Source organism: Leptopilina boulardi, unplaced genomic scaffold, assembly GCF_019393585.1.
Source record: "Leptopilina boulardi isolate dan_hultmark-lab unplaced genomic scaffold, ZJU_Lbou_2.1 LbouV2_1, whole genome shotgun sequence".
Lineage (NCBI taxonomy): Eukaryota > Metazoa > Arthropoda > Insecta > Hymenoptera > Figitidae > Leptopilina > Leptopilina boulardi.
The window spans coordinates 337,375-363,385 of NW_026137640.1; the positions used below are offsets into that span (position 1 = coordinate 337,375).

At 26.1% G+C, this 26,011-nt stretch overlaps 6 protein-coding genes and 1 long non-coding RNA gene across 15 annotated transcripts; 4 read left to right on the top strand and 3 right to left on the bottom strand.

Annotated features, from left to right (window-relative positions):
* The first annotated feature begins 13 nt into the window (after window positions 1-13).
* LOC127291180 (pentatricopeptide repeat-containing protein 1, mitochondrial) lies at window positions 14-2,725 on the top strand. Of its 3 annotated transcripts, XM_051320136.1 has the most exons (6): window positions 14-950; window positions 1,016-1,769; window positions 1,836-1,959; window positions 2,038-2,141; window positions 2,215-2,374; window positions 2,578-2,725. In XM_051320136.1, the coding sequence occupies exons 1-5, from the start codon at window positions 295-297 to the stop codon at window positions 2,338-2,340; spliced, it is 1,764 nt and encodes a 587-aa protein (XP_051176093.1). In that variant the 5' UTR covers window positions 14-294; the 3' UTR covers window positions 2,341-2,374; window positions 2,578-2,725. The 3 variants fall into 3 exon arrangements, with proteins under 3 accessions (XP_051176093.1, XP_051176084.1, XP_051176075.1); XM_051320127.1 differs by having other exon boundaries at window positions 20-950; window positions 1,836-2,141; window positions 2,583-2,722; XM_051320118.1 differs by having other exon boundaries at window positions 29-950; window positions 1,836-2,141.
* LOC127291140 (protein virilizer) lies at window positions 2,414-8,792 on the bottom strand. The gene is made up of 6 exons (XM_051320067.1): window positions 8,576-8,792; window positions 8,384-8,496; window positions 7,942-8,311; window positions 6,135-7,870; window positions 3,962-6,069; window positions 2,414-2,858 (listed from the first exon to the last, which is right to left on the bottom strand). The coding sequence occupies exons 1-6, from the start codon at window positions 8,627-8,629 to the stop codon at window positions 2,569-2,571; spliced, it is 4,671 nt and encodes a 1,556-aa protein (XP_051176024.1). The 5' UTR covers window positions 8,630-8,792; the 3' UTR covers window positions 2,414-2,568.
* A 134-nt stretch (window positions 8,793-8,926) lies between these two features.
* Window positions 8,927-12,007, top strand: LOC127291166 (zinc finger protein 266-like). Of its 2 annotated transcripts, none has more exons than XM_051320104.1 (8): window positions 8,927-9,118; window positions 9,219-9,811; window positions 9,901-10,008; window positions 10,069-10,259; window positions 10,329-10,504; window positions 10,594-11,046; window positions 11,137-11,343; window positions 11,424-12,007. In XM_051320104.1, exons 2-8 carry the CDS (start codon window positions 9,251-9,253, stop codon window positions 11,789-11,791), a joined length of 2,064 nt encoding a protein of 687 aa, XP_051176061.1. In that variant the 5' UTR covers window positions 8,927-9,118; window positions 9,219-9,250; the 3' UTR covers window positions 11,792-12,007. The 2 variants fall into 2 exon arrangements, with proteins under 2 accessions (XP_051176061.1, XP_051176055.1); XM_051320098.1 differs by having other exon boundaries at window positions 8,929-9,118; window positions 11,418-12,007.
* Window positions 12,008-12,120: 113 nt separating this feature from the next.
* On the bottom strand, window positions 12,121-15,980 carry LOC127291200 (F-box/LRR-repeat protein 12). Of its 4 annotated transcripts, XM_051320198.1 has the most exons (9): window positions 15,832-15,911; window positions 15,149-15,199; window positions 14,453-14,961; window positions 14,165-14,364; window positions 13,716-13,990; window positions 13,339-13,605; window positions 12,810-13,179; window positions 12,523-12,726; window positions 12,121-12,453 (listed from the first exon to the last, which is right to left on the bottom strand). In XM_051320198.1, the coding sequence occupies exons 4-9, from the start codon at window positions 14,290-14,292 to the stop codon at window positions 12,318-12,320; spliced, it is 1,380 nt and encodes a 459-aa protein (XP_051176155.1). In that variant the 5' UTR covers window positions 14,293-14,364; window positions 14,453-14,961; window positions 15,149-15,199; window positions 15,832-15,911; the 3' UTR covers window positions 12,121-12,317. The 4 variants fall into 4 exon arrangements, with proteins under 4 accessions (XP_051176155.1, XP_051176140.1, XP_051176131.1 ...); XM_051320183.1 differs by lacking the exon at window positions 14,453-14,961 and having other exon boundaries at window positions 15,832-15,966; XM_051320174.1 differs by lacking the exon at window positions 14,453-14,961 and having other exon boundaries at window positions 15,113-15,199; window positions 15,832-15,966.
* On the top strand, window positions 15,128-17,394 carry LOC127291232 (uncharacterized). The gene is made up of 3 exons (XR_007844562.1): window positions 15,128-15,201; window positions 15,763-15,938; window positions 16,920-17,394. It is a non-coding gene; the product is annotated as an uncharacterized LOC127291232 (long non-coding RNA).
* LOC127291225 (uncharacterized) lies at window positions 16,181-19,473 on the bottom strand. Of its 2 annotated transcripts, none has more exons than XM_051320208.1 (4): window positions 19,344-19,473; window positions 18,607-18,644; window positions 18,230-18,481; window positions 16,181-16,522 (listed from the first exon to the last, which is right to left on the bottom strand). In XM_051320208.1, the coding sequence occupies exons 1-4, from the start codon at window positions 19,345-19,347 to the stop codon at window positions 16,418-16,420; spliced, it is 399 nt and encodes a 132-aa protein (XP_051176165.1). In that variant the 5' UTR covers window positions 19,348-19,473; the 3' UTR covers window positions 16,181-16,417. The 2 variants fall into 2 exon arrangements, with proteins under 2 accessions (XP_051176165.1, XP_051176175.1); XM_051320218.1 differs by lacking the exon at window positions 16,181-16,522 and adding an exon at window positions 17,538-17,765 and having other exon boundaries at window positions 19,344-19,465.
* A 628-nt stretch (window positions 19,474-20,101) lies between these two features.
* Window positions 20,102-25,785, top strand: LOC127284627 (rho GTPase-activating protein conundrum). 2 transcript variants are annotated; one of them, XM_051311339.1, is made up of 10 exons: window positions 20,102-20,428; window positions 21,404-21,659; window positions 21,792-22,033; window positions 22,115-22,245; window positions 22,335-22,519; window positions 23,388-23,541; window positions 23,665-24,011; window positions 24,204-24,370; window positions 24,441-24,618; window positions 24,721-25,785. In XM_051311339.1, exons 2-10 carry the CDS (start codon window positions 21,521-21,523, stop codon window positions 25,098-25,100), a joined length of 1,923 nt encoding a protein of 640 aa, XP_051167296.1. In that variant the 5' UTR covers window positions 20,102-20,428; window positions 21,404-21,520; the 3' UTR covers window positions 25,101-25,785. The 2 variants fall into 2 exon arrangements, with proteins under 2 accessions (XP_051167296.1, XP_051166512.1); XM_051310555.1 differs by having other exon boundaries at window positions 20,103-20,422.
* Window positions 25,786-26,011: the final 226 nt, after the last annotated feature.

Here is a 26,011-nt window from a genome sequence, read left to right on the forward strand (position 1 = left end):
TATTTATTTATTTTTAAAGAAATGGAAAAAAAAAATTAACAAAAGTAAAAGAGAAAAATAAATATTCACTATTGGCTATACTGCTAATCAGCTGATAAACACGTTGTGTATCAATTTTAACCAACAAAACTTTAATTTCATTTATAAACTTTTCACGATGACTTAATTTTTAAACAAATGTTTTTAACAATATATTAACAATCTACAGATGATTGAAAAATTAAATATTTTTACTGACAGTGTGTCAAAATACAAAGTTTTATAGTGCGACGCGTTTGAGAATTTACCGCAATAATGTTTTCATTAAAAATCAATAAAATGTCAATTCGATTGAATAATTTAGTTGTAAATAATTGTAGAAATAGAAAAGAATATGTTTTAAATCATCGACAAATGAGAACGTTAATAATTTCTACTGAAAACAATAAAAAAACAGTGAAACATTGTTTATTTGCGAACATAACCTCAATTTCGTCATCAAATGAATTTTTCAATAACAAAAGAACTTTTTGCAGTAATATTTTACCAAAAGATCCTGATATTTTTGGTGATGTTGGTGAGAAAAAATATGATCTTGTTGAATTGGATGAAGCGGAAAAAAATGTTGAAGAATTTGAAGAAAATGAGGCAAAACCAATGGGAAAATATAGACGTACACCGGGTCAATATTCGAATATGATAAAAAAACATATTGAAAACGGTGATTTATCATCTGCTGAGAATGTATTAAAAATTATACATAATAATCGTGATAAACCAACATTATATATGTATTCATTATTAATAAGAGCATTTGCCGTTCAGGGTAATGTTAAAAAATGTTTTAGGCTTTATAATAAATTAAAAAAACGTGGAATGACACCAAATAATGCTGTTGTTACAAGTTTATTTAATGCTTGTTCTAATTCATTGGACGAAAGATCATTGGAGATTTTACATGATTTTAGAAGGTAATATTAATGAATTTTTTAATTTTGAAAAAGAAAATAACTTGTTTTAATTTTTTCATTTTTAGTTATTTGTTTGAGAAGAAATTTACAATGAACGAAACACATTATAATGCTTTAATAAAAGCTTATTCACGACATTGTCTTGTTGAGGAAACATTTCAATTATTAGACGAAATGCGTGATAAAAATTTACGTATTGATGATATTACATTTAATAATTTACTTCATGGCGCGGCATCACAAAAGGAAACAGGATTAAAATATGCCCTTGTCGCTTGGCATGTAATGAAATTTCGTAATATTAAACCAACAACATTAACGTATAATCTTTTATTTCGTGCAATAAGAGATAGTAAATTGGGAAATTTAAAAGTTAACGATATTATAATACCAGAATCAGAGGAGGGTAGTAAAATTATTGTAACTGAAGGTGGTAGACCCGATTTATTGGCAACACCACCTGTTGTTCGTTTACTTCCACAACTTCAAAGTGAAAAATTTAAACACAAGAGACATAAGAAATATGAGATTGAAGAACAAGAATCAATGCAAACTACAATTGATTTAAATGATGTTTTAAAGAGTAATCGTTTAATTCTCTTTGGTGGCTTTGATGGTCTTATGAAACGAATGAATGACGATGGTGCTATTCCAAATGTAAAAACATTTTCACTTTGTTTGGAATTAATTCCAAATACAAAAGAGGCCGAGGAGCATTTAATTCGTATGGCGCGTAATAGAAAAATTCAACTCGACACTGGATTTTATAATGTATTGATAAAAAAAAGATGTTTTAGATTTGATTACGAGGATGCAAAGGTAAATATTTCTTTTTTTTTTTTTGTTATTTTAAATAAAAATAAAATTAAAATAAAAATTTAATAGGCAGTACTTGCTGAAATGGAACGAGATAATTGCGAGCCGGATATTATTACTTGGGGAATAGTTGCTCTCACTTGTCAATGTAAAGAAGATGGCATGGCATTGTTAAATTGTCTCGATAATATTGGTATTAATGCTAATTATTACATTTATGGTACATTAATACGCATGGCGTGTATTAAAATGGATTTGAATTATGTAATAGAGTTGATTGAATCAATGATGAAACAAAAAGTTAGACCTAGTGACCAAATTTATCATATGTTAGAAAAACTCAAAATATCAGCAGCGGAAGCAATTGATGGGGAGGTATTTTTTTTCACATTTATATTAAAGAAAAATAGTATTAAATTTTTGGAATAATAATAATAATTATTTTCAGTGGTCAATAACAAAGGACCTGGACAGGTTTAAAATTGATTACACCAAGTTTAAATTGCGTTTGGAAAAATTGAAAAAAATGTTTGGACATGACAAAAGAGTGTATGAATTATCAGAAGTTAATTAATTTATCTTCGTTAAGAAATATTTTCTATTCAAAGGTAAGGTTAAAAAAAAAAATTTTTTTCAAAACTTGTAAATAATTTTCAATTCTATTATATTTCACAACAGTTGTAACAAATCTACAAATATACACAATTCGTTAAACAATTTGAAACATGCTCTTTGCTTTTTTTTTAAGAGCAGTTTTTTAATTTTAATTTCATTGTCAAAAAAAAAAAAAATAAATAAATTATTATCGAAGATAAGGTCGAGGTTCAGGAACCCAGGGTCGACCACGTGATCCAGACATGACACCACGTTGAGAGCCGGTACCACGAATACTGAGCTTATTGTAACCTGTTGGTCCAGTTGGTTGTGCACCGCATGTTTCCAATGCAACAAAATCATCGACATGCAATGAAGGTGGTCTCGAAGTGTTTGGTGGTCTCGATCTAAATGGATCAACACCTCTGCCAGCACCACTTCCAACTGGATTTCCCCTCATTGAATTTGCGAATTGTGTTCGTCCCCTCATGTGCGACACTGTGAAAATAAAAGTAAGTTTTTTACATCTTTTTTTTTTTATTAAATAACAAAAAAAAAAGAAAATTTCAATTTATACTGTTATTTAGAATATTTTTGAATTACACAAAAAAAAAAAAAATAAATCTGTGATCACTGTAATTTTTTCAAACGTGCGTAGAAAAATAATGTAGAATTGCTATGGTTTCAAAAAATCCCAATGATTTTATTTATTTTAAATCAAATTTGCAGTTTAATTCCTTTATTCATAAGATTTCTAAAATTTTTCATCACTGTAGCAATTCTAAATTCTCCACAAATTTTATTGAATAAAATTTTTTTTATAATTATTTAAAATCCGTGAATTAAAACGTATAGGTGCTGAAATTTTCAGTGTATCACAACTCATTATTATTATTAATTGGAAAAAAATACGTAAAAAACTTAATAACGTCAATGAAAAAAAAAAGAAAAAAAAACTACCACTCAAATTACAATCCCAGTACCTGATTTTCGATTAAATTTCTGTCTTTTAAATAAAGTGTTTGACTGTTTTTTCGAATACATTTCTCGTATAGCTGTAACAATCGTCTTGGATTCTACAACTGTAAATAGTAAATAATGTCTTCGAACATGATACAAATGAATTTAATTTTTCACAATTTCAAATTAATGAAATCACAGAGAGAAAGAGAGAAAAAATAGAAGTAGTAGACAGACAGAGAGATACAAACACTTTTGACAAAAAAAAAAAAAAATCTTAGAAAATAATTATTTTAATTGATATTATTGAGCATTTTTTTAATTATATAAAATCAAATTCAATCAGTTAAAAGCAGATAAGTGATAAAAAATTTTGTCATTTCTTTTTTTTTTAACTAACTAATAAAAATTTAGAATTATTTTTCCCTGTATTTTACCAAATAGAAGAGTTAAAAAATATTTATCAAAATCAATATTAGTTTCTATTTTCCGATATTAGTTTCTAGAAAAAAAAATATAAACTACTTTAATAAATTTCATGAAAAAAAAACGTATAGGAAAAATAGAAAAGAAAAAGAAATTTTGAAAGCAGTTGCCGAAATTTTCTAAAAACAAAATTATATTGAATATATGAAACTCACCAAAAGGTTGTTTTATCTTTGGAATTGGAGTATTATTTTGTTTATTTTGATTTTCTCTTGTCTCATCAGCTTGACTCTTGAGATGAGTTGCATCATCAGGTGGTGCTTTTGCACACAATCTTTGTGTTTCCGTGAGAAGATTAAAATCAGCTGGCAAAAATTCAGCGGCTAATGCAAGTAAATCAATTGTAATTTCATTTTGTCCAGTAATTGTTTCAATAACAGGAATTTTTTTTGATTTTTCATTAAAATCATTAATTCCTATTGAACGTTGGGAAAATTGATTTAATAATGCTTCTGGCGCTGGTAATAATGGTTCCAACATTTCTGGCAATGGTTCCTTATCATCTTTCTCATCCAATGATTTTAATCCATCAATTAATTCTTTTGTACCACGAATTTTTTCCAATGGATGTCCATTATTTTTATTATCCCACGTGACTAGAGATGAAAGTTGTTGTACACGTAGACATAATGTTCGTTTTGTTGATTTAGAATTGATTAAATTTTCCAAAAAATTTACCGTCAATTCAGAGAGGGAATTTATTTCTTCTTTTTCACATTGTTCATTTTCATTATTCTTTTCAGTTTCTTTCAATTTTTCACTTTCTTTTTCTAATTTCTCTTTATCGGATTCTTGTTCTTCTTTTTCTTCTTTAATTTTTGTATTTTCTTCTTTTTCCTCCGTTTCATCGGTTTGTATTTCAGTTTGTATTTCACTTTTAGTTGCAATATATTCTAATAATGATCTCAATGCTTCGGGATTATTTTCTAAACAACTTTTTACATGATAGAGACCATAATTGTGATTTGTTAATGAAATGAGAATATTTAGAGCACTTTTAACGATATTTAAATGATATTTCGAGGCACTTGCTAAAATTTCAATTAATGGTGCAAGAATAACGAGCAATGGCTCTTTACTTGGTACAGAGTGTGTGAGAACATTTTCAAATGATTCTTTAGTGTCTTCTTCGACAAAATTAATAGTTGAATCGCAGAGAGTTTCGAAAATTTTTAATATCTCAAGTTGAACACGATTATCGGTGGCATTCTTTAGTGAAGAGCACATCATTTCAATGACAGGGGGATATTTTTGATCGGATTTAACTTGTGCACGTGATGCTGGATTCATTAATGTGAGAAGTGTTGCTTTCATTGGCGCATGTTGAGATAAATTTGCCAATAGTCCAAGAATTGGTAAATTATTCTCAAGGGGATTTGCAGTTAAAATACCATCGAGTAAACATCTACCAACGAGTAATGCAGTTGGTGCTGCTAAATCGCTCAATTGTTTACAAACTTTTGAAACAAGAATTAATAATTCTTGATTCCAACTTGAGCACAATAATCTTAATGTATCAATAAGATTATTTGCTTGCGCTTGAAGATGAGCGGACCATAATTTTCGAAAACCAAGAATTCTTGGTTTATCATCGGATGATGTTTCTTTTGCTGTTAAAATTGATGGCAATAATCGTGTTAATAATTTTAATCCAGGAATAAAATTCGATGGACTTAATGATAACATTTTTAATACTTCGCCAAGCATTTGTGTCCAAAGTGATTTTGCAACATTACCCGAACCATCTGAATCAACGGCACGTGTGAATATAAGAAGTGTTGCAACAATTTCTGAGGAGAGATTACGAATTGTTTGAGTTGATGGTATTGCTTCAATTAGAGAATAAACGCCAAGAAGTGGAACGACTGCTGTTAAATCTTTAAAATCAGTTCCCATACACTTAACAAGACGTTCGAGTAATGCACGGGTGAGTTTAACTGTTGGCATTAATAGAGATATCAATCCTAAACATCTTTTTCCGGTTAGTGTTGCACGATGAAGAAATGGCTGTTCATAAAAATCGGCAATGTTCGACATCACGGATACCAATGCACTGAGACCATCGGCGGCAAAAAGTTGTGTCAATGCATTTCTATGCTTTAATTCAATATACGGTTCCATTGGATCAACATCATTTGACGATGGAAATACCAAATAGTGCAAAATTCTTAAGGCAGTGATCAAATCTCCAGGTAGAGATGCAGCTTTCTCGGAATTTTTTCTAATTATTGAAATTAGTGAAGAAACATCTCCATAGTTCCAGCTGAAAAAAAAACAGAAAAGGTAAATTTTTTTTTCAATATTAAATTTTTTTTTAAAATTACTAACCTCGAAGCTTGTGCGGCAATAGACAAATAGGGCATAACATCTCTTAAAACGGGATTTCTCGTCTTTTCAATTAATTCCTTAGCTCGATGATGAATAATTTCAACACGTTCTGAATATCGAATGACAGCTGAAATAATTTCACTTGCAAATTCATAAAGATGTTCATCGCTTAGAAATGGAATTAAAATATCAATAAAATTGTCCATTGGAATAATGTGAATAATTGCTTGTAATCCTTGGGGGAATGTAAGAAGTGAATGAAGTTTACGTAATGAATTCCAATCGTCATTTTTTCGACAAGTCATATTCATTAAACATTGAACAACTTGAAAACGCCAAGCAAGTTCCTCGCCAATTCCATTTTGATTGTATTTAAAAATTTTTAACAATGATTGCGCAACTTTTGGCTCTTTTAACATATAAATTAATCCCTCTTTACTCTCTGACATACAGAGTAGAAATTCTCTTGTCACTCTTATTAATTCCTGATTAGAATCCGATGAACAAAGAAATATTAAAAGTCTCTCCAATAATTGATGATGAGCATAATAGATTATTAAATGTTTTCTTGGATTTCGATTTTGTTCTCTTTCAAATTCCATTTGTGCACTTGCTGGAAGTTGACGTTTTGGCTGTGACATTAAAGTTGGCGCGTATTCGTAACTATTTTTTAATTCAATTATTATTATCTCTGTTTTATTGTTTTCACTTATTTTTGTTTCGCTTTTTTGATCATTGTCCTCTTTTTTTATATTTTCATTTAATTCTTTTAATTCGGACAATAATTCATAGACGTGAATTTTTCTTAATAGAGAACTTAGGGCATATTTGAGACGTACAAGTTTTGCCTCGTCCAACATCATTAATGATAGTTTATATAAATCGTTATCAATTTTAAGAAATTGTTCAACAATTTTAGGACTAATTAGTGCTGCATCGAGTGCACGAATTGCGGATAATTTCACTGAAAGTGCAACATTTTCACGCATACACAATGTGAGAAGTTTATGTGGTACATTAATTTTTAATAAAATATTCGGCCCCTCTGTTAATCGACATAATGATTCTGTTAAACGAACACCAACTTTAATGTGACGTACTTTATAAGCTGGTTGTGGTTGTGATCTTGCTAATTCAATATCGAGACCAGCGGAACAAATATCAGTGAGATTTTGAAAATCTTCGGTTGTTAATGTAAAGGAATTTAATGTTAAACAGAGTGTTTCACAATTGTGAACAAATGTTTCTTTTTCTTGTCCTGATGCTGAGATAAAATTACCAACTGATTTTGATAGGGAAACAATTGTTTCGCGTAATTTATCTATGGCTCGATTATCCAATTTTTGTTCCTCAATGAATGTGAGGGGAATTTTTTCAATATCAAGAAGATTCGGTGGATGAAGAAGAAGAATATCGAGAGCTTGACTTTCGGCCTCGTAGTCAATTGCAGAGGGAATATCATCGATCATCTCTTCATCGGAGAGAATTGGTTCGTATGGTTCGACGGCTCCTGATTCTTTTGCCTCATGATCACCGTCTTCTTCTTCGGCGGAAATTGATTCTGGACTCAATGATATCAATGATTCGGAAGGCGGTGATATTGGTCGTTTTTTGTGTAATGTTTCTTCTTCTTTCCATGATTCTGGTTTTTGTGGAGGTTCAACTGGGGCTTTTTTTGGTTCCGGTGGAATTACAACAGGCGCTGGAGGCGGTGGTGTTGCAACTGCAGCCGATTCCTAGTGAAAAGTAAAATTTTTTTTTAATTTCAATTTTTTTTTCATAATTTTTTTTTTTTATTGTAACTTACTGTTGAATTATTTTGTGTTTGATTCTCATAAAACCATTCAGCTTCGGGTTCCTTGGGTTGGATTGTTGGTTCCTTGACTGAATTTTCCTCGGGAGTTCCCACGGTGACAGTGGCAGTTGGAGGAGCACTTGGTACTTCCTGGGGATTGCTTATTGACTTTGTCAAACTTCCATAAACAGCTAATGTTATTGTCGTGTACCAACCGCGAAGAACTAATCCATCAGTGGGAATTTGTTTTCGTTCGCATTCCAATTGTATGTGAATATTTTGTTTATATTCTAAGCCACCTAAAGATTCAAAGGTCGATGCTCCCGGTTTACTCAAATCATTCACAAAAAATTCGATTTCAAATTGTGATGGATTCGTTGCTCTAAAATTAATTTTTTATAACAATGAAATATGAAAAAGTTTTTTCTATATTATAATAAAATATTGAACTCACCCGAGACGTACGCCACCGGGAAAATCGGCTTGAACACGAGCACCTAATGGAATAATTCTAACCTCACTTATATAAACTGGCTTTGGAAATTGAACTAAATCTAAATTTAATTCCTGTAATTAGAAAATAATTTTTAAATTATTTAACATACAATTAAATTTATAAATTTTTTGTATAAACAGAAATACATACTTCCGAAATGTCATGAGAGAAGGTGTCAAAAAATAACAATTCGATATTATCCATCTTGTTATTATTTTTATATAAAAAAATTTCACTATATACTTAATATAAGTAATTTATCACAATTTTCCCTTCATTATTAAAATGATTTTTAATGCTTTTACAATTATTTTTAATCACCTTTTGTGATTTAATTAAAAAATATTACAGAAGCATCATTTTAGCAGACGATATATTTATTCTCTTGTAACTTAATTTGTGCAAGTAGTAACCAATGAAAATCAAGTAAAACTTGTCCCATTTGTATGTGCTGTGTGAACTCGCATTTATAAATTATTTAGAATTGTCAACACAATTTTTGTACCGTCTTTGTGTTAATTTCTTCAATTAACTTTAATTATTAAATTAAATGAAATTAGAGTGTAATTTAAATATTTACATAATTGAAAACTACATATTTCTATAAAATATGTATACATTTATTTATTTATGACGTGAAATATAATCACGTTTATAGAAGACAATACTTTATGGATATTCAGCATATTTAAGGTTAGTTTTTTGCACTTATTTTTAAATCAAAGGTTTTTATGTCTATTTTCAAAAATCTAATTTTTAGAAACAAAAAATAAATTTAACTCTTTACACACAGGGTTAAGTTGGGGTGCGTAATAATTTTCTATTATGAGTGAAGAACAATTAAAAACAACAAAATCATATTGGAGTTGCAATATAAATACAGACAATTATTCTTTAGAAACATCGACAGATCTAATGAATAATATTTTGACAATTGAAGAATCAAAATCTGAACAATATAGTCAAATTGATTCACTAGATGATATTGATTTGAAAAAAGAGGGTGAAGCAATTTCATTAGTTTCAATAGAAGGACAAATTTATGCATTTAAAAATGATAAATTTCAAAATGTAGATGAGACAGATTTTTTAAATTATAATAATAGTGATAATGCTCTTTCAATATCAAATGAAGAAAATGCAAATGAAACAACATTTAATGAATTTTCTGAAAATTTACACGATCAGGAGAAATGTTATGAAAATTTTACAAATCAAATAAAACATGTTTCATGTGTCAATGAGGAAAATGAAATAAATGAACATGATTTTGTTGAAGTTGTAACAACATTTAAGTGTAAAATTTGTCCTTTTGCTTCACAAGATAAATCAGAATTGTTGTCACATTTGCAAAATATTCATGTGAATCCGAATAAAGAGTTAAAGGTAATAATTATCTGTATATTTAATGGAGGATTTTTTTTTGTTGTAATTATCGTTACTAATGATTTAAATTTCTTTTAATTGCAATTTAGGAAGCAACAATTGTTGACGATACGAATAAAGTTAAATTGATTTACATGTGTGGCGAGTGTTCTATTTGCTTTTCAACCATAGAGGAATGCAAAAAGCATATGATAGATGTAAGTATTTTTGTTTTTCTTTAAAAAAAATTTCATATTTTAAATGTAAATAATTTTTAGGATCATGAATTGATTGATCGAAGTGGTAAAAGACAAAGTACGGAGAGTAATTCGAGTTTGGAATCAAGAGAATTATTAACCGATGACAATGTTGGTAGTGTTGAATCAGGTTCAGAAACTAAATTACTAAAATCGCAGAAAATGAAAAATGTTCAACAAAAAAATGTTGATGTAAAGGAGAGAAAAGTAAAGTGAGTAAATTTATTGACAATAGAATAGAATAAATAATATATTTACAATATAAAAAATAATTATTACAGATGTACATACAGAGGTTGTCTTTATAAATTCAGTAACAGTGAAAAAATGCAACAGCATGCAATTTGTCATGATGATATACAAAATGTAAATCGTTTCAAATGCAATTTTTGTCGACAATTAAAATTTCCCAAATGGAAACAGTGTAGTTTACATTTATGGAAATTACATCAAATAGGTGAGATGATAATTTTTATTTAGAATTTTAGTTTTTTTTTATTTAACAATTATTTTTTCTTATTTTGATATAAATAAATTTTCTTATAGATATCGATCTTTTGTCATGTAAAATTTGTAATTCTTACAAAAGTACAACAATGGTGAAAATGATAACGCACATGAAAGTTCATAATTTAAATAAAGATTACGAATGTCCTGATTGTGGTAAATGTTTTAAGCAATCAAGTCAATTGAGAAATCATAGAGTTATTCATTTAGATAGAAAAACTGCTGAAATTCCACGTTGGTATACATCGAAAATATGTGAATTATGTGGAAAAACATATGCCGATTCAAAATGTTTAAAAAATCATATACAAGCGGTACATTCAAAATTACGTCCCTATGTTTGTACAGTTTGTGGTCATTCCAGTGCAAGAAAATCTATGTTACAAATGCATTTACGACAACACACTGGCGACAAACCATTTAATTGTGAATTATGTGATTATAAAACCGGTGATCATAATTCATTGCGTCGACATGCTATGAGGCATACAGGTAAATATTTCTCAAAAAAAAAAAAATAAATTTACTTACTATTTTTAACTGGTAAAATTGTATTTAAAGATTTGTAATAATTTTTTTTAGGAGTTAAACCTTACAAATGTCCACATTGTCCATATTCGGCAATACAAAGTAATAGTTATAAAAATCATTTGCGTTCAAAACATCCCTTACTTTCCGGTGTATTTACCTGTGAATTATGTTCATTTGAAACAGTCAAAAAAGAAAGTTATCTACAACACATTAAGGATCATGAGAAGGGTTTTATTAAAGTTTCTAATCCAACTAAGGGTAATAATATTTTTTTCCTTTCATTATTAAAAAACATTTTTATATTTAAAATTAAAAATGATGAATATTATTAGTTACAGATGGTGAAAATGTTGAAGTTTTTCCCGGCAATATTGCAGCGGCACAATTAATTTACAGTTGTTTGGGTGCATTTTCTAAAGTTGGAAGGACAATTGAGGCAAATTTAATGTCATCATCAACATCCGCTGATGGTACATCGCAAACAATAACAATACAAATACCATCGAAACATCTTGAGGGTTCATTACCATCAAATGAGACAACATCATTAAAAACTGTTCCACCAATAGAACAAGACGATGAAGAAACAATGCATTGCTTTTTAAAAATACCAAGAGAAGAGGAGGAAAATATTGACACTGGCGGTATAACGATACCAGCCGAGCCCGAAGATAATAATATAACCCAAATGAACATTGAAAAGTGATTGTGATAAAACAAAACGAAAAGATAAGTGTTCTATTTAACAATTTTTTTTATTATATATATATTTTCCATAAAGCGTTTACAATTTATTTATAAATAATAATTGATTTTATTGTTAAAAAAACACGTATTTAATATAAAACTCAACGTAATTTCTTTTGTTAAAAAAAAGTGAGGTAACTTGAATTTTGAAATAATAAATTCAAATTTCTTTTAATTGATCATTTCATTAGAAATTTTTTTTTCAATTAATTTCGAAAAAGTACTTTAACAAAATTATATTTCTCATTTAGTTTATTTGATTTAATTTATTTGTTCAAAGATATTATTTATTTATTTGAATAATTTGAATTTTTTTTCATTAATATAGTACTTATGTTAATTCAAATTTAATCGTTTTTAATTAATTACTTTGAGCATTATTTTTTTCGTTATGTAATTATTAATTAGTAATTACAATAATTACATAATGAACAGTTTGATTTTTTTGAAATATTTTCTAAAATATTTGAAAATATAATTTGTCATTAATTAAAAATTAAATCCTTGTAGTCCTGTAATAAATAATAATTTGAAACTCTACAGCAAGTTGTTGTACGAACAACTGTTAATCTGTCAGCTCGTTCAAAATTTGCTTTCACAATTTCATAATATCTCCCATCACTGGAATATGTTTATTATTAATTATATATTATTATAATTATATAATAAAAAAATTTTTAAATTCCATACCTGAGGACTAAACATCTTAATTTAATACATTTTACACGGAGAATGTCAATTGCTTTTTGACTTTTGTCCGAGAATCTAAGATTTTCAGGATCCCATCGCAATTCGAGTCTCTCTATATTTGGACAATTATTTGCAATTCCATCCATTAATTGATCAACATGAATATTGACACCTAGCCTTTCGTTTGTGCCCATTACAAAGATTCTATTAAAACAAAAAGGTAATAATTATTAATTTTATTTATATTATAATATTAATTTAATTGTATAGTTTTTGTTCTCATTTACTTTGCATTTGTTAAAATAGGTAATACACTCTGCCAAAGTTGATCGGTAATATGTGGCATACCGGACAATGCAATACCCCATAATTGATGGCCATAGCGTGATAAAAATTTATGTAATGCATCATCGCTTAAATTATCGGAACTATCTAAATCGAGGGCTATTAAATTTCGTGGATTACCAACTTCGGCCCATGATTTTAAAACAGAATCATTGAAACCATTTAATTGTCCTGCACTTAAAAAACGTAAGCCTGGAATTCTTGTTAACATATCAATGAGACATTCAGTTGATAAATCTGTTGCCGTAACATCTAATTCTTGAATACATGTTTTTTCCCATTCTACTTGCATTACATGATCACTTCGAAGATCTGTAAATAAAGAATTTTTATTTTTTGTTTCACAATTTATAATTTTAACTATTTTCGTTAAAACTTTAACGAACTTAAAACTTTAATTAACTTCGTTAAAAAAATTTATCGTTTTTTTTTTATAATTCAATTAGAAAAAAAATACAAATTAATTTTTACTTGTTCCTTGCATTAATAAACATTTTAATCTTCTGCTTCTTTGAAATAGGGTTTTCATCGTTGATCCAGTAACTTTGGAACAAAAATTTACTGCCAAACATTCCAATTGAATGCAATTCGATGAAAATGCATCGATATGAGAATCATCGACAAAATTAATTCCATAAAGATTGATGACTCTTAAATTTGGTGTTGCTGATTTTAATTTATGTACATTGATAACTTCATAAATTTCCTCTTCTTCTTCTTCTACCTTTTCGTAAGTACCTACAAAATTAATTGATTAATATTTGTTTTCTCATTAATTTATTTTTCATTTCCATAATAAAAATAAATTTATTATTCCGGTGGTATTAATTTTAATACAATTAATTTACCAATTAAATGAAGTATCTCAAGACCATTGATAAAATTATAAATTTTTCTCATAAAACCTTCCATGAAAATAACTTCAGAAAGACAAATACACATATATTTGAGTTTTGTTGGAAAAGCTTGCATTTCGGAAAAATCATGTAATTGCATAGCCGTTGAAAAATCAAGTAGCATGTGTGTTAAATTTGGACATTTATTTGCTAATTCATGTAAAACAGTATGTGTTATAAGCTCGATGGGAAGTTCAATGTACCTCAGCGAGGAACTAAATCTACCACTGTAAAATGAAAAATTATTTTATTTTTAATTCGCAATTTAATAATCAATATTTATTTAGTAAATTATAAAATATTTTGCCAAAAATTCAATTTATTGTATCATCAATATTATTTTTTATTAATTTATTAATTTTTTTTGTTTATTAAATTTTTTCCATAATTATGCAATATACCTGATTAATTGTAAAAGACTTTCCAATGAACCAACGTGTAAACCACTAATTTCCGGTCTTAATGAAACATGTTTCCATAAACGTGAATCGTATGCAATTTGTCGCCATCTTCTACAAACACGTGCCATTCTACAGATTTCACGATGACTTAAATAACTGAAGACGTTTAAAATTACTTTATCCGGTAATTTTTCAATAGTCTAAAAAAAAATTGAAAGAGACATATTTGCATTTTAATATTGATTTTTTATTTTCAATTTCGAAATATTAAATGAAAGAATTCGTTACTTGTTATTCCCTTCATTGATGACGAAGTCCATTTGATTTCTTGTTATTGTATGTGAAAATTAAATTAATTGCATTTATTAGGTTAATACTTTGAAAAAAAAAAGATATTTTTTAAACTTTTACACATTTTGCAAAAAAATCCCTATTATTTCAATATAAATTTTATAATTTTTTATAAGTTCAATTTTAATTTCAGAATTTTTAATCTACATTTAAAAAAGAAAATTATTACAACAAGAAAGCAAAAAAAAAGAAAAAAAAATTTGCAAAGCAGTAAAGAGAAAAATTCAAGGCAGTTGAACTTTGATTAATAATATAATAATAACAATAATTAATTAATTCTGAAGCCTAATATAAAGTCAAATCAGTGTGGAGAAAAAATTCAATGCGAAAGAATAAGAAGAGAAGTGAAACTTTGAATATTTCAAATTTGATATTATTTAATTTTCATTTATATGAAGAAAACTCATCCGACAATATTGATTATAGTTTATCTTGTGAGGAAAATTCTGAAAGAATGAAGAAAATTGTGAAGAAAAATATAGATAGAGACATTGAAGGCAAGCACAAAATAGATTATTATTCAAATATGTTCGAAATAAAGATCAAGAAGTTAATATATATATATAAGAGAATTGAAGAAGAATATATAATATATACATTATAATTTTCCAGATAATGTTGACTGATTCCCACCTGAAATCCTGTGAGAATCTCTTCCTCAAAAGGTGCCTTTAATCGGTAATCCTGTAAGTTGCAAAATTATTATTCAATTGAAAATTTTATAATTTCTCTAAAGAAGAATTAAAAAAATTTCTATGTTTCACTTAAAAAAATTTTCCTGACAATTCTATAGAAAATAAAGGGTAAATAAAATTTCTTTAATGAATTTTAAACAATTTTTCGCTAGAAGAAAAATGATGGAAAATTTCAGAATTGTTAAAAATAATTTGCAAAAAATTTATTAGCATAATCTTTCTTTCATTTGATTAATGAATTAAAAATTAGATTTCATTTAACAGGGATATTTTTGCAAAAGTAAAAAAAAAATTTAATACTACCTTTCTTCAAAAAATTGTGAATTTTACAAGCTGTACAATGTTTTTAAAGTACAGTACTATTTTCATGCTTTTTTAATTAAAATATTTTAAATATTTTCTTTTTTAAATTGCATTCTTAAAATTAATAAACAGTCAAATTGTTTATTTCTCTAATGTTTTTAGTTAGCTTCAAAATTTCTTTTTTTCAAAACAACTCTGAAATATTATTTATACTTACCTTTTTAATGTGTAATAATTTGTTTCATACAGAAAATAAAAATTGGATAATACAATTTGGATATGATATTAAAGAAGAAGAAAAGAATGGAAAAAACTTACTGTACTTGCAAAACGACTTTTTACGACTCCGCCTTCTGAAACATACATTTGAGATGTTTCAACGGCTATTTGCCCCCAAACATCTAGGCCCTCCATTTTTTAATATTGTAAGTTTTTCAAATACTTTTAATTAATTTATTTAATTTCTAATAATAAAAATTAATATTCATTTTGCTTTAAAAAGAAACAAATATCGAAAAAAATGAATTCTATTTACAAAATTTTCAAAGATCATCACACAGTCACTAATAATATTTTCTCTTCGCGTTCTTGAATAGCGCAAGCGTCGTGATTCTAAATTTACACTTAAATTGAAGGGCTCATCTTATTTCTGAACTGTAAATTCACGTTTTATTAATTTTTTTTTATTTTTATTTACTATTTCAACTTCTTTTTACAGTAACAATAATTATTATTAATATTTATTATAATCTTTTATAAATTAATATAATTGTTTTTAAATTTACATAATTTGGTTTATATATATATTATATATTTTTTAAATTTATTATACACAAGAGGTCATCAACTAAAATAAAATTTTTTTGTTTAATTTCATATTATAACATTCATAAAATGTACAGAATTAAATATTTTTCTTTTGTTCTTTTTCTTCTTTTGCGGGTGTATTAAATTTTTTTAAACGCTTTTCATTATAAGGCGTATCACTTCCGGGAGGATGGAGTCTCATCTGAAAATTAAAAATTTTAATTATTCACTAATTATTTTAATTTTTATTAGTCTCTAATTTACACCTTAGTTATGAGCAATTTTTTTTGTGAGATTTGCTTTTTTACATCAACTTGACTCGTTAGTTTTATAGTAAAATATATTTACAATAATAAATACATAAAATTTATTAGATTTTAAGAATTTTAATTTACTTTCAAAAACTTTGATTAATTTGAAATTAATAAAAATTAATTACCATATATTATTTAATTATATTAATTTAACAATATTAACTAATATAATATATTAATTTATTAAAATTATAGACGTATACTAATTATTATATTAGTTATTAGAACATTTTTTTTAATATTCAATTTATTAGTATTATTTTTGTATATATTACTCTGTTTTAGAGTTGAAAAGTTTCTTCAGTTTGATCACCATAAAAACGATTTTCTTACCTCAAAGGAACAAAAATCCAATCCTGATTGGTCTCTCACAGCCCCGACAGCAATCAATCAGCAAAAATGTGTTAAAATGATTTTATAATTATCCCAAAGGCGAACGATATGTAAATTGGTGAGTATTTTTCCTAATAAATATTCTATAGGATTCATTCAACCAAACTAATTATAGTAAACAATATTTTTAACACCGAAATATTTTTAAAAATAATATTAAACATTAATTAGATTATTTAATTAAATTTATTTAACTTTTAAAATGATTGAATAATTAAATTCTAAAATTGAAGATTTAAAATTTTAAAAATTTTCGAATCATTTGTGTAAAAATATTTATAAAATTGATTGAATGATTTCCCCCTATGAGTGTAAATAGATTTTTTTTTATTCGCATTTGGAAAATATAACCAGTGACCTGATAAATATTATCGTGTGTTTCTAAAGCTGTTATAATAATTATATAATTAATATGCAATTAAAAAAAAATTATTCATGACGGAATAAATAAAATCTAAAGCAAATGAAAGTGATGTGTTACCATTTGGGAAATATAATTATCAAAGCAAATAATAAATAATTTTTTTTATCTTATAATTATTAATTATAATTATATAATTATCATAATGTAGAATACTGTAAAATACATTATTATATAATGTAAATGCTTGATAAAAAAAAAAAATTAGTAACTTAAATGCGTTTTGCTTGCTCGTGTTACATTCTTGTTATTTCTATATATGTTAAAGTCTTGTCTCCCAGTTTTCTTCATTGCTTTTTGCCATTCTTCAAACGCTTCTGAAAGAAAAAAAAACCAACACCCGTCGTTATAATTTAGGAGGAATTGCCATTGTTAAGGGATTATTGTGATATAGCTAGAAATTATTTTCAATCATTATTATTAAAAATAATAATTTAAAATTGTTTCTAAATTAATATGAATAATTTTCTTTCTCTATTTTTTCTTTTTTTTATCAATTTCATAATAATTAAATATTTTTAAATAATTTTAATAGTTTAATAATAATAATTAAAAATAAAAATATATATTTTTTTTTTGTTTAATTGCCATAGTTAATTATGATTTGTTTGTGCGTGCTTTTGTGTCTTTGAAATTAATTTTTGGAATATAGCATATGTATTAAAATTAGCAAGGAATTTTTTTTTTTTTTTTTAATCTTCGAAGATTAAATTAATTTTCCTAAAGAAATAAAAAAAAAAAAGAAACTTAACATTAATTCGAATAATGAAAAAATAATTACCATAATTCTGTATTTTTCTTTGCATGCAAAATCAGTCTCATCAACATTATTGTAACAATCACTTTTATAATCTTCAGGAATTGGTTTATCTCCAAATTCGCAAAGTTTCGATAGTGGCCTGGCTTTTACTATCATCTTATCTTTTCCCGTTGGTTTATGTTGAGGACAATAAAACACATCAGGCGTCTTTTTGTCATAAACTATACTTTTTCTAAGCATGATGTCACTCGCTACGACGGATGTTAAAAGGATCTAATATGTGAGTTAATCAAATTATTAATTTCATTTATTATTTTTTTAAAAAAGAAAAATTATTTTTAAAAATTAAAAAAAAAAAATTTTTTTTTTGTTAAGAAAACAAAAAAATATATACTTACAAAAAGAGCTATGCTCAAGCTAATTCCGTAGATAATATCTGTAACATAATAAAATTAGATGGAAATTTTTTTTACAATTAGATTTAAATACTAATTTTACTTATTATTTAAATTAAAGAACATTAATTTTTTTTAAATTTATTTAATAATATATATATATAACTAAAGAATTTGAAAAAATTAAATTAATTCAATTATTGTTTTTATGAATTTTTCAATTAAATTTATTTTATGTAATTTTAAAAAATGTTTAAAAAATTAATTTATTTTCAATGATCTTTATTCTAAAAATGATGTAATCATGATGATTGCGATTTAAAGATTATGTGGGTGGATTCATAAAACATTTTTTGTTTCGTTTACCGAAAAAGGCGTTTTTCTCTATTCTATGATGACAATTGAAAGCATAAAATATTAAGGTCAATTTTTATTAATTCAGATCATTATAAATAATGTCGACCTTATGGAATTGTTTAACATTCCTTATAACAAAATATACATGTTTTTCATATATAGATATAGTTGAATGAGATAATACATATATTTTTACACAATGAGAAATCTCATGAAAACCTTTCACAAGACGAATTTTAAAGATATTATATATTTGTGCCTCATTTTTTTTAAAACATGATTTTGAAAGTTATATAATTTATTTTATATAATAATTTATTAAAAATTTAATATTAATAATAATAATAATATTATTATTATTATATTAATTAATTTTAACTTACTCATGATGTGCGTGTGTATATGTGTGTAAAACTATATGTAACTATACAGCGTCTGCATCTCAACTGAATCACCTTCGAAAACTATAAAGTCCCTGAATAAAAATAAGAAGGAGAAAGGTGCCGTTATCCTGTACAGTACGCTACAAAAGATTATAGTGAACAATTTCCATTTCACGCGAATATGTAAATAAGGCCGTTTAAATACTCGATTTTCTCGTTTTTTTTTTCGTTTGTTTCGCATATATTTTTTTTTTTATTAAGAAAAATTTTAATTTGACAAATTTATATTTCGTATATATCTAATCTATAATTTTTTTAATAATAAAATTTTTAATTACATATTTTATGAAAAAAAAATCTGTCAAGCAATTCTTATTTGTTTGTCAATTAAAATTTTTTAGCGAAAAAAAACAATTTTCAAGGGGAAAATAATTGAATAATTAATTATTAGTTTATCAATAATTAATAATTGATTATTAATTATTAATTTATATATTTCTATATATTTAAAAAAATATATTTTAGTATTTTTATTAAATTTTTAAGAGTTTTTAATTGTTTAGTTATTTTTGCAAATTAGTTTTCTCATTGTTTGTGTTTTTCAAAAAATACGCGCGCTAAATTCTGATTGGCTAGAACGAAGTTGCGCGATTTGCGCAATGGATCACTACCTACAGATGAAACGATTTGAAGGTTGACTTTCTACATTACCGATGTTGTTTACATTGAGATTTTAGCACAAATTACGACAGAAGATGGCGTCTACTTCTTGAATTAATTATATGGCACTCAGGTGCTACAACATTAATTATAAAAAAAAAGTGGGATTTGTCGTTTGTCGTGTGTGTGTCTGTGTAGTAGTCAGTGTAATAGAGAAAAAAAAAGCGCGTTAAATTTCTTGACGGTGAATTCAAGACAGAAAACGAAGAGAAGAAAAGAAAAAGTGTCGAAACAACATAAAGAGAGTGAATAAGAAGATTAAATTAGTTATCAACAAGTACCTGTTGGATTAAAAATCAGGACATGTTTGATGTTCATAGGCTCGTGGTTGACCATCAGCAATCTTCTTGTTCCTCGTGGTATGGGTATGGGCGCTGTTCATTTTTGAATAAATTACGAATATTGTTACAAACATTCAATGGATGCTGATATAGTTATTTTTTCATCTGTAATTGTCACTTATTTGTTTTTTGATTTATTTTTTTCACATCCAATGTTGTTTTTATTTTCAAAATCTATAAGTAGTGTGTTTTTATTTATTGATTTTTTTTTTATCAACAATGTTGGTTTCATTGATGTCGTGTAGTTGATGGAAGGGATTATCTTTGTAAATAATGAGACTCCATTCATGAAAACAAATCTTTGAATCTCATTTCTGTATTATTTCGTTAAGTTCTATATATATATACATACATATACAAATGGCGAGGTTATGTTTCGTAATAATTCGTGACGTGTTTCGTTTCTGGACATCAAGGAATTTTATGACCCATTCTTTATGCAATTTTTTCTTGTTGAAATCAGATAAAAGAAGAATTAAAAAAAAAAAAAATGTTTCTTGTGCATTTTGAAATTTGTTGATATGCTTTTGATATGTGATATATTTTTTTTTTTGTTTTATTTTTATTTCGGGAGTGAAAATAAATAAAAACACCTTGAACATAATTATTATGGAATAAATTATAGGTAGAGAAAAAGTAAATTTCAATTTTAAAACAATTTCGATAGTAGATGATATTTTTTACGGGAAGATTATTATTTAAATATTGTTTTTTAAATTGTAAACAACAGATGTGTTACTGTTACCGAAAAAAAATATTTCTGACCTCAATTATTTAAAAATTAATATTTATAGGAGTAAAAAGTAAATAATTAAAATTCTTTGTAATTTCTAGTTAAGATAAATTGAAAATGAATTTTTTTTTTTTTATTTTTATTAGAAAAATATCAGATTTTATTGCGAAAATTCAATTTTATCTTGATAGCAGATAAGTAATTGATAATAAAAGTAAACAGTTAATCTTAAAATAAAATAAATAAAATTTTTATTTCTATTTCAGACTCAGAAGAATTATAAATTTGAAAGGAATACATATAAAATAAAACGATATGCTCACAATATGAATGTAAAATATTGAATTTGCATTTAAAATTTAATTATTAGAAAGAAAAGAACCATGGATAAAGGAAATGGAGCTGGTTTTGGTGGTAGTAACAATCCACAAGAATGTTGGGAAGTTTACAAGAAAGTGATGGAAGAAACAAAGATTTTAGATGATTATCTTGAAGAAGAATGCAGTCCTCGAAGTTACGATGGTATTAAAAATTTTTTTTTTACAAATCTTTTCAATTAAAAGAAATTTCATTAATATTTAATAACATTCAATTAGTAACTTATTGGGAAATTTTATTAATTCTTAATTTTGGGGGGTGGTTTTATAATTAAAGAAGGTGAAGAGGAAGCAGAATGGTTGAGAGCAGCAGGTTTAGGAGAATTAACCGAACCTTGGAAAGCTGGTAGAGAAATTCAACCAGAAGAGTTAGGAGCAGTTTTGAGACCATTGTCACGTGCACAAGCAGAAGCTGTAAAACGACGTGTACGATCACTCAATCATACAGTAAAGCAACGTTTCAATCAGAGGCAACGTGTTCGAAAACCCGACATTAGAGATGTTTTTAAAGATGCAGAGGTAAAAAATTGTTGATTGAAAATTATTAAACATTTTTTTTTTTTTGAAAAATGATAATTTCTTTCTTTTTTTCTTTCATAGGTTTCCAGTACAGGTACAAGATCTCGAAGTGCTACTCCTGACTCTCTTGATTCTGTTTCAGGAGAAACTCCTGAAGGAATTTCTCCACCGTCTCCTCCAAACGTTGGGGTTATTGATACTCATCATGAAAAGTAAGTTTTCGAAAACGACATGTAATAAAAATTATTTTATGAAAATAGTTTTTATTAAAATAAATATAATTTTTAATTATTTATTTTAGTGTAAATGTTCCGAGCTTTGTATCCATATTTCATCGAAATCTTCACGATGGCAAAGAAGCTGGACGTAGAATTACAAATGTTTCGTCATCGACATCAGTTGCAGCGCCAACTCCAGTTCCATTTCAAGAAATTTTCCGAAGATCTGGACACTGGGCTCAACGTGGAGATGTTGCCAGTGATTCAGGTAATTTTTTTTTTCTTTTTAACTTTATAATTACTTTCTGAGGCTCGTTTTTTTTTTAAATCAAACAAACCCTATAAATGATTTACATTTAAAAATTTTATGAGATTTCTTTTTAAAAGTAATTTAACATAATAAAGAACAATTATTTATTTCGTAATTAATTTAATATAGATATGTTTACAAAAGTACAATTTATCCCAGAGTTAACAATAGCAATGCATACAAAAAAAGTTGTATGAATAATAATTTAAAAAAAGAAAACAGTGAAATAATTAATTTTTAAATAAAGATTTTGTAAAATATTAAATAGAAAATTTTAAATCAATTCAAAAAAATCCCACTTATTGTTGGTAAAAAAAAAATAGTTTTTTTTTCTATTTGTTCACAAATGTTGACAATAATAATAATAAACAACTTTTTTTTTTTGCTTACCGACAGTAAACCTTATCAAATACAAGTTGGTTATAAAAGCAATAGTATTGTCTTTGTATTAATACGTAGTAGCGTGGCAACTTTGTTGTGTTAAATAACAGTTTTTATCATAGAAAAAAAAAATATTCGAATGTTTAAAAGTTTCTCGTATATTATTTAATTGTTAATTTAAAAATCATTAATAATATCGAATTATACGTAATGATTTTTATTATTTTTCGTCAGCAAAATTTAAAACAATTCGAAATGTAGGTATTTATTTTACTGCTCTTTACCTTTTGTTCAGGGAAAAAAAAGTAAAGTCGAAATATAAGAAATACAAATTATAATTATTTTCTTATATATTTATTTCTATATACCTTTTTTTAATTTGAAAAAAATATATATTAACTAAAATGAAAAATTCATTTTCAAATTGTTAAAAAAAAAATTGCAGAAGGAATTCAATTAACCGCATATCAAAGACTAGGAACGATACACATACCAAGATCAGTGTTACCAAGGCGAAGTGGTAGTGATCTTGGAGAAGTTACCGGTGTGGAATCCACGGCAGTTGAAAAATTATCAGTTCCAAAGGAATCAACGCTTAAGTATGTATGAGAGAAAGAGAGAGAAAGAAAAAAAGTCATTAGACTAATTGCATGACTTAATTTTGTTTCATCGATTTCTAAAGTTTTCTTTTATTTTTTTTTTGTTATTTTTATTTTCACTAGGAGGAATTCAGGAGGCCACGCAACAGTTACCCGAAGTCACAGTAGTTTATACGGAATGTCGCGGCCAAGTCGTGATGAAAGTGTTACTGCAAAACCCTTAAATCGTACATCATCACATGGTCATCTTAGTTTTGAAGAAATGTGCAAGGCAAATGAAACAAAATCAAAAGTTTGGTCTGAAAATACATTTATCACCGATGAAAATTGTGAGGGTCTTGGTATTGAATTATTATCGCAACGTGAATTAACTCGACTACAATCATTACTATGGCTTGATTTAACTGCCGTTTATGATAAATACAATGTTCCTCTTACCAAACGGAAACCAAATAAACGCATACCAAAAGGTATTTATTTGCAAAATATTTATTAATATTAAAATATTTCTTGTATATAATATTAATATATTACTCATACTAATATATTACTCATACCATTATAATACAATTAATCTTTTATTCAAATTTATTTCTCATTTGTTGAAATGAAAATTTAAAATTGCTATTTTATTGAAATGAAAATAATTATTGAATTTACAGCTGGTAATCTTTTTGGTGTTTCGTTATCGACGTTACTTTTGCGTGATACTCAAATAACAAGTGAAGAAAATAATATTCCATTAGTGTTTCAAAAAATTTTATCCGAATTAACGAAACGTGGTGTTAAAGAAGAAGGTATTCTTCGTGTTGGTGGCCATAAACAAAAAGTAAATAAGATTGAAATTTTCATATTTACATCTCTCTCTAAATTTATAACTAATTATATTTTTTTTCTAGGTCGAAACTTTGTGTTCAGAATTGGAAAATGATTTCTATTGTAAACCAAACGAAATGGATTCACTTTTTAAGCGTACGCCGTGCAATGATTTATCAGTTGTTTTAAAGAAACTTTTACGTGATTTGCCTCAACCTCTTCTCACCGTTGAACTCATTGATGCTTTTTATCAAAGTCACGGTAAGTCAAGTATTTTTTTTTTATTAATTAATTATTATTTAAATAAATTTTTATCATTACTATTTAAATAATAATTTGTATTTATTTTCTTTTTTTCTATAGGTGTGAAAAATCCAAGTGATCTCGCTTTATCATTAAATCTTTTGGTGCTATTACTACCAGTTGAACATCGATGTACATTAAAGGCATTATTGCAATTTTTAATGCTCGTCGTTGAGAATCAAAACTCAAATAAAATGTCAATTCATAATGTTGCTATGATTGTGGCACCATCGCTATTTCCACCTCGCTACATTTATCCACGTGATCGAACGGATTTAAGTGCTCAAGTAAATATGGCAGCGGTTTGTTGTCAAATAACGGAAGCTCTATTAAATAATGTCGATAGATTGTGGTTTGTACCCAGCGATTTAATAAGACAACTAAGAAGAACGGAAGAAGATCGGTATCGTAAGTACAAATACAACAAATTTAAATATTAATTAATTTTCCCCATGTGAAATTTTTTATTTTAAGAATTCACGAAGAGTTTTTTTTTTTTTGTTACTAACTCTAAAATAATTTTACAAAATTCATTATCTTTTTTAATTCTCATCTTTTTTTTTTTAATTTCGAAAAGATCGAACCTCATTTTTTTCGTACATTTGTCTCGAATTTTTATTTTTATTAAAAAAAAACATTCCTTTTGATAAAAAAAAATTTTTTTGAAGCATTTATGTCTCTGTATAAATTGTTTTTTTTTATATATACATATATATATATATATATAAAGTTCACTAAAAGTGGCTCGTTTTATCATTTATAAATAGAAAAAAAATTCATTCTAAAAACGAATTGAATTACGACTTAAAAATTAATTGTCTACTTAATATAATTCTATTTGTATTTGTATTTTTTTTTTAAATTTTAGTATATAGTTATTCGTTTAAAAAAAAGATCGTAATTCAGTGATCTAAAAAATGTGCTATATATTAATTTTTTTTAAGTTGTAACACTAATATTTATTATTTTTTTCCCCCCTTACATCGACTAATAAAAAATCATTTCGTTTATAATATGAAATGCTGCTCAACAAATAATAGCGCATTAGGAATATTAATATGTTAAGTAAAAAGCATTTTCAAAAAGGTGCCTTGGCATTTAAAATATGCCCAAACTTTTTTTTTTTATGAATAAAAAGCTTTAACTTTTTTTTTTGAGAAAGCAAAGTTTAAAAAAAAATTAACTTATGTCTTATTTTCTTCGTACTAATTTAAATATTGTTTCGTTCAAAAAAAAAAAAATTTGTAAATTAAATTTATTATTAAACTCTACTAACTTAAAATAAGTATTAAAAAATTTTTTAAACAATTTATTAAAAATTAATTATAAAAGTTTTATAAAGTTACAAAGA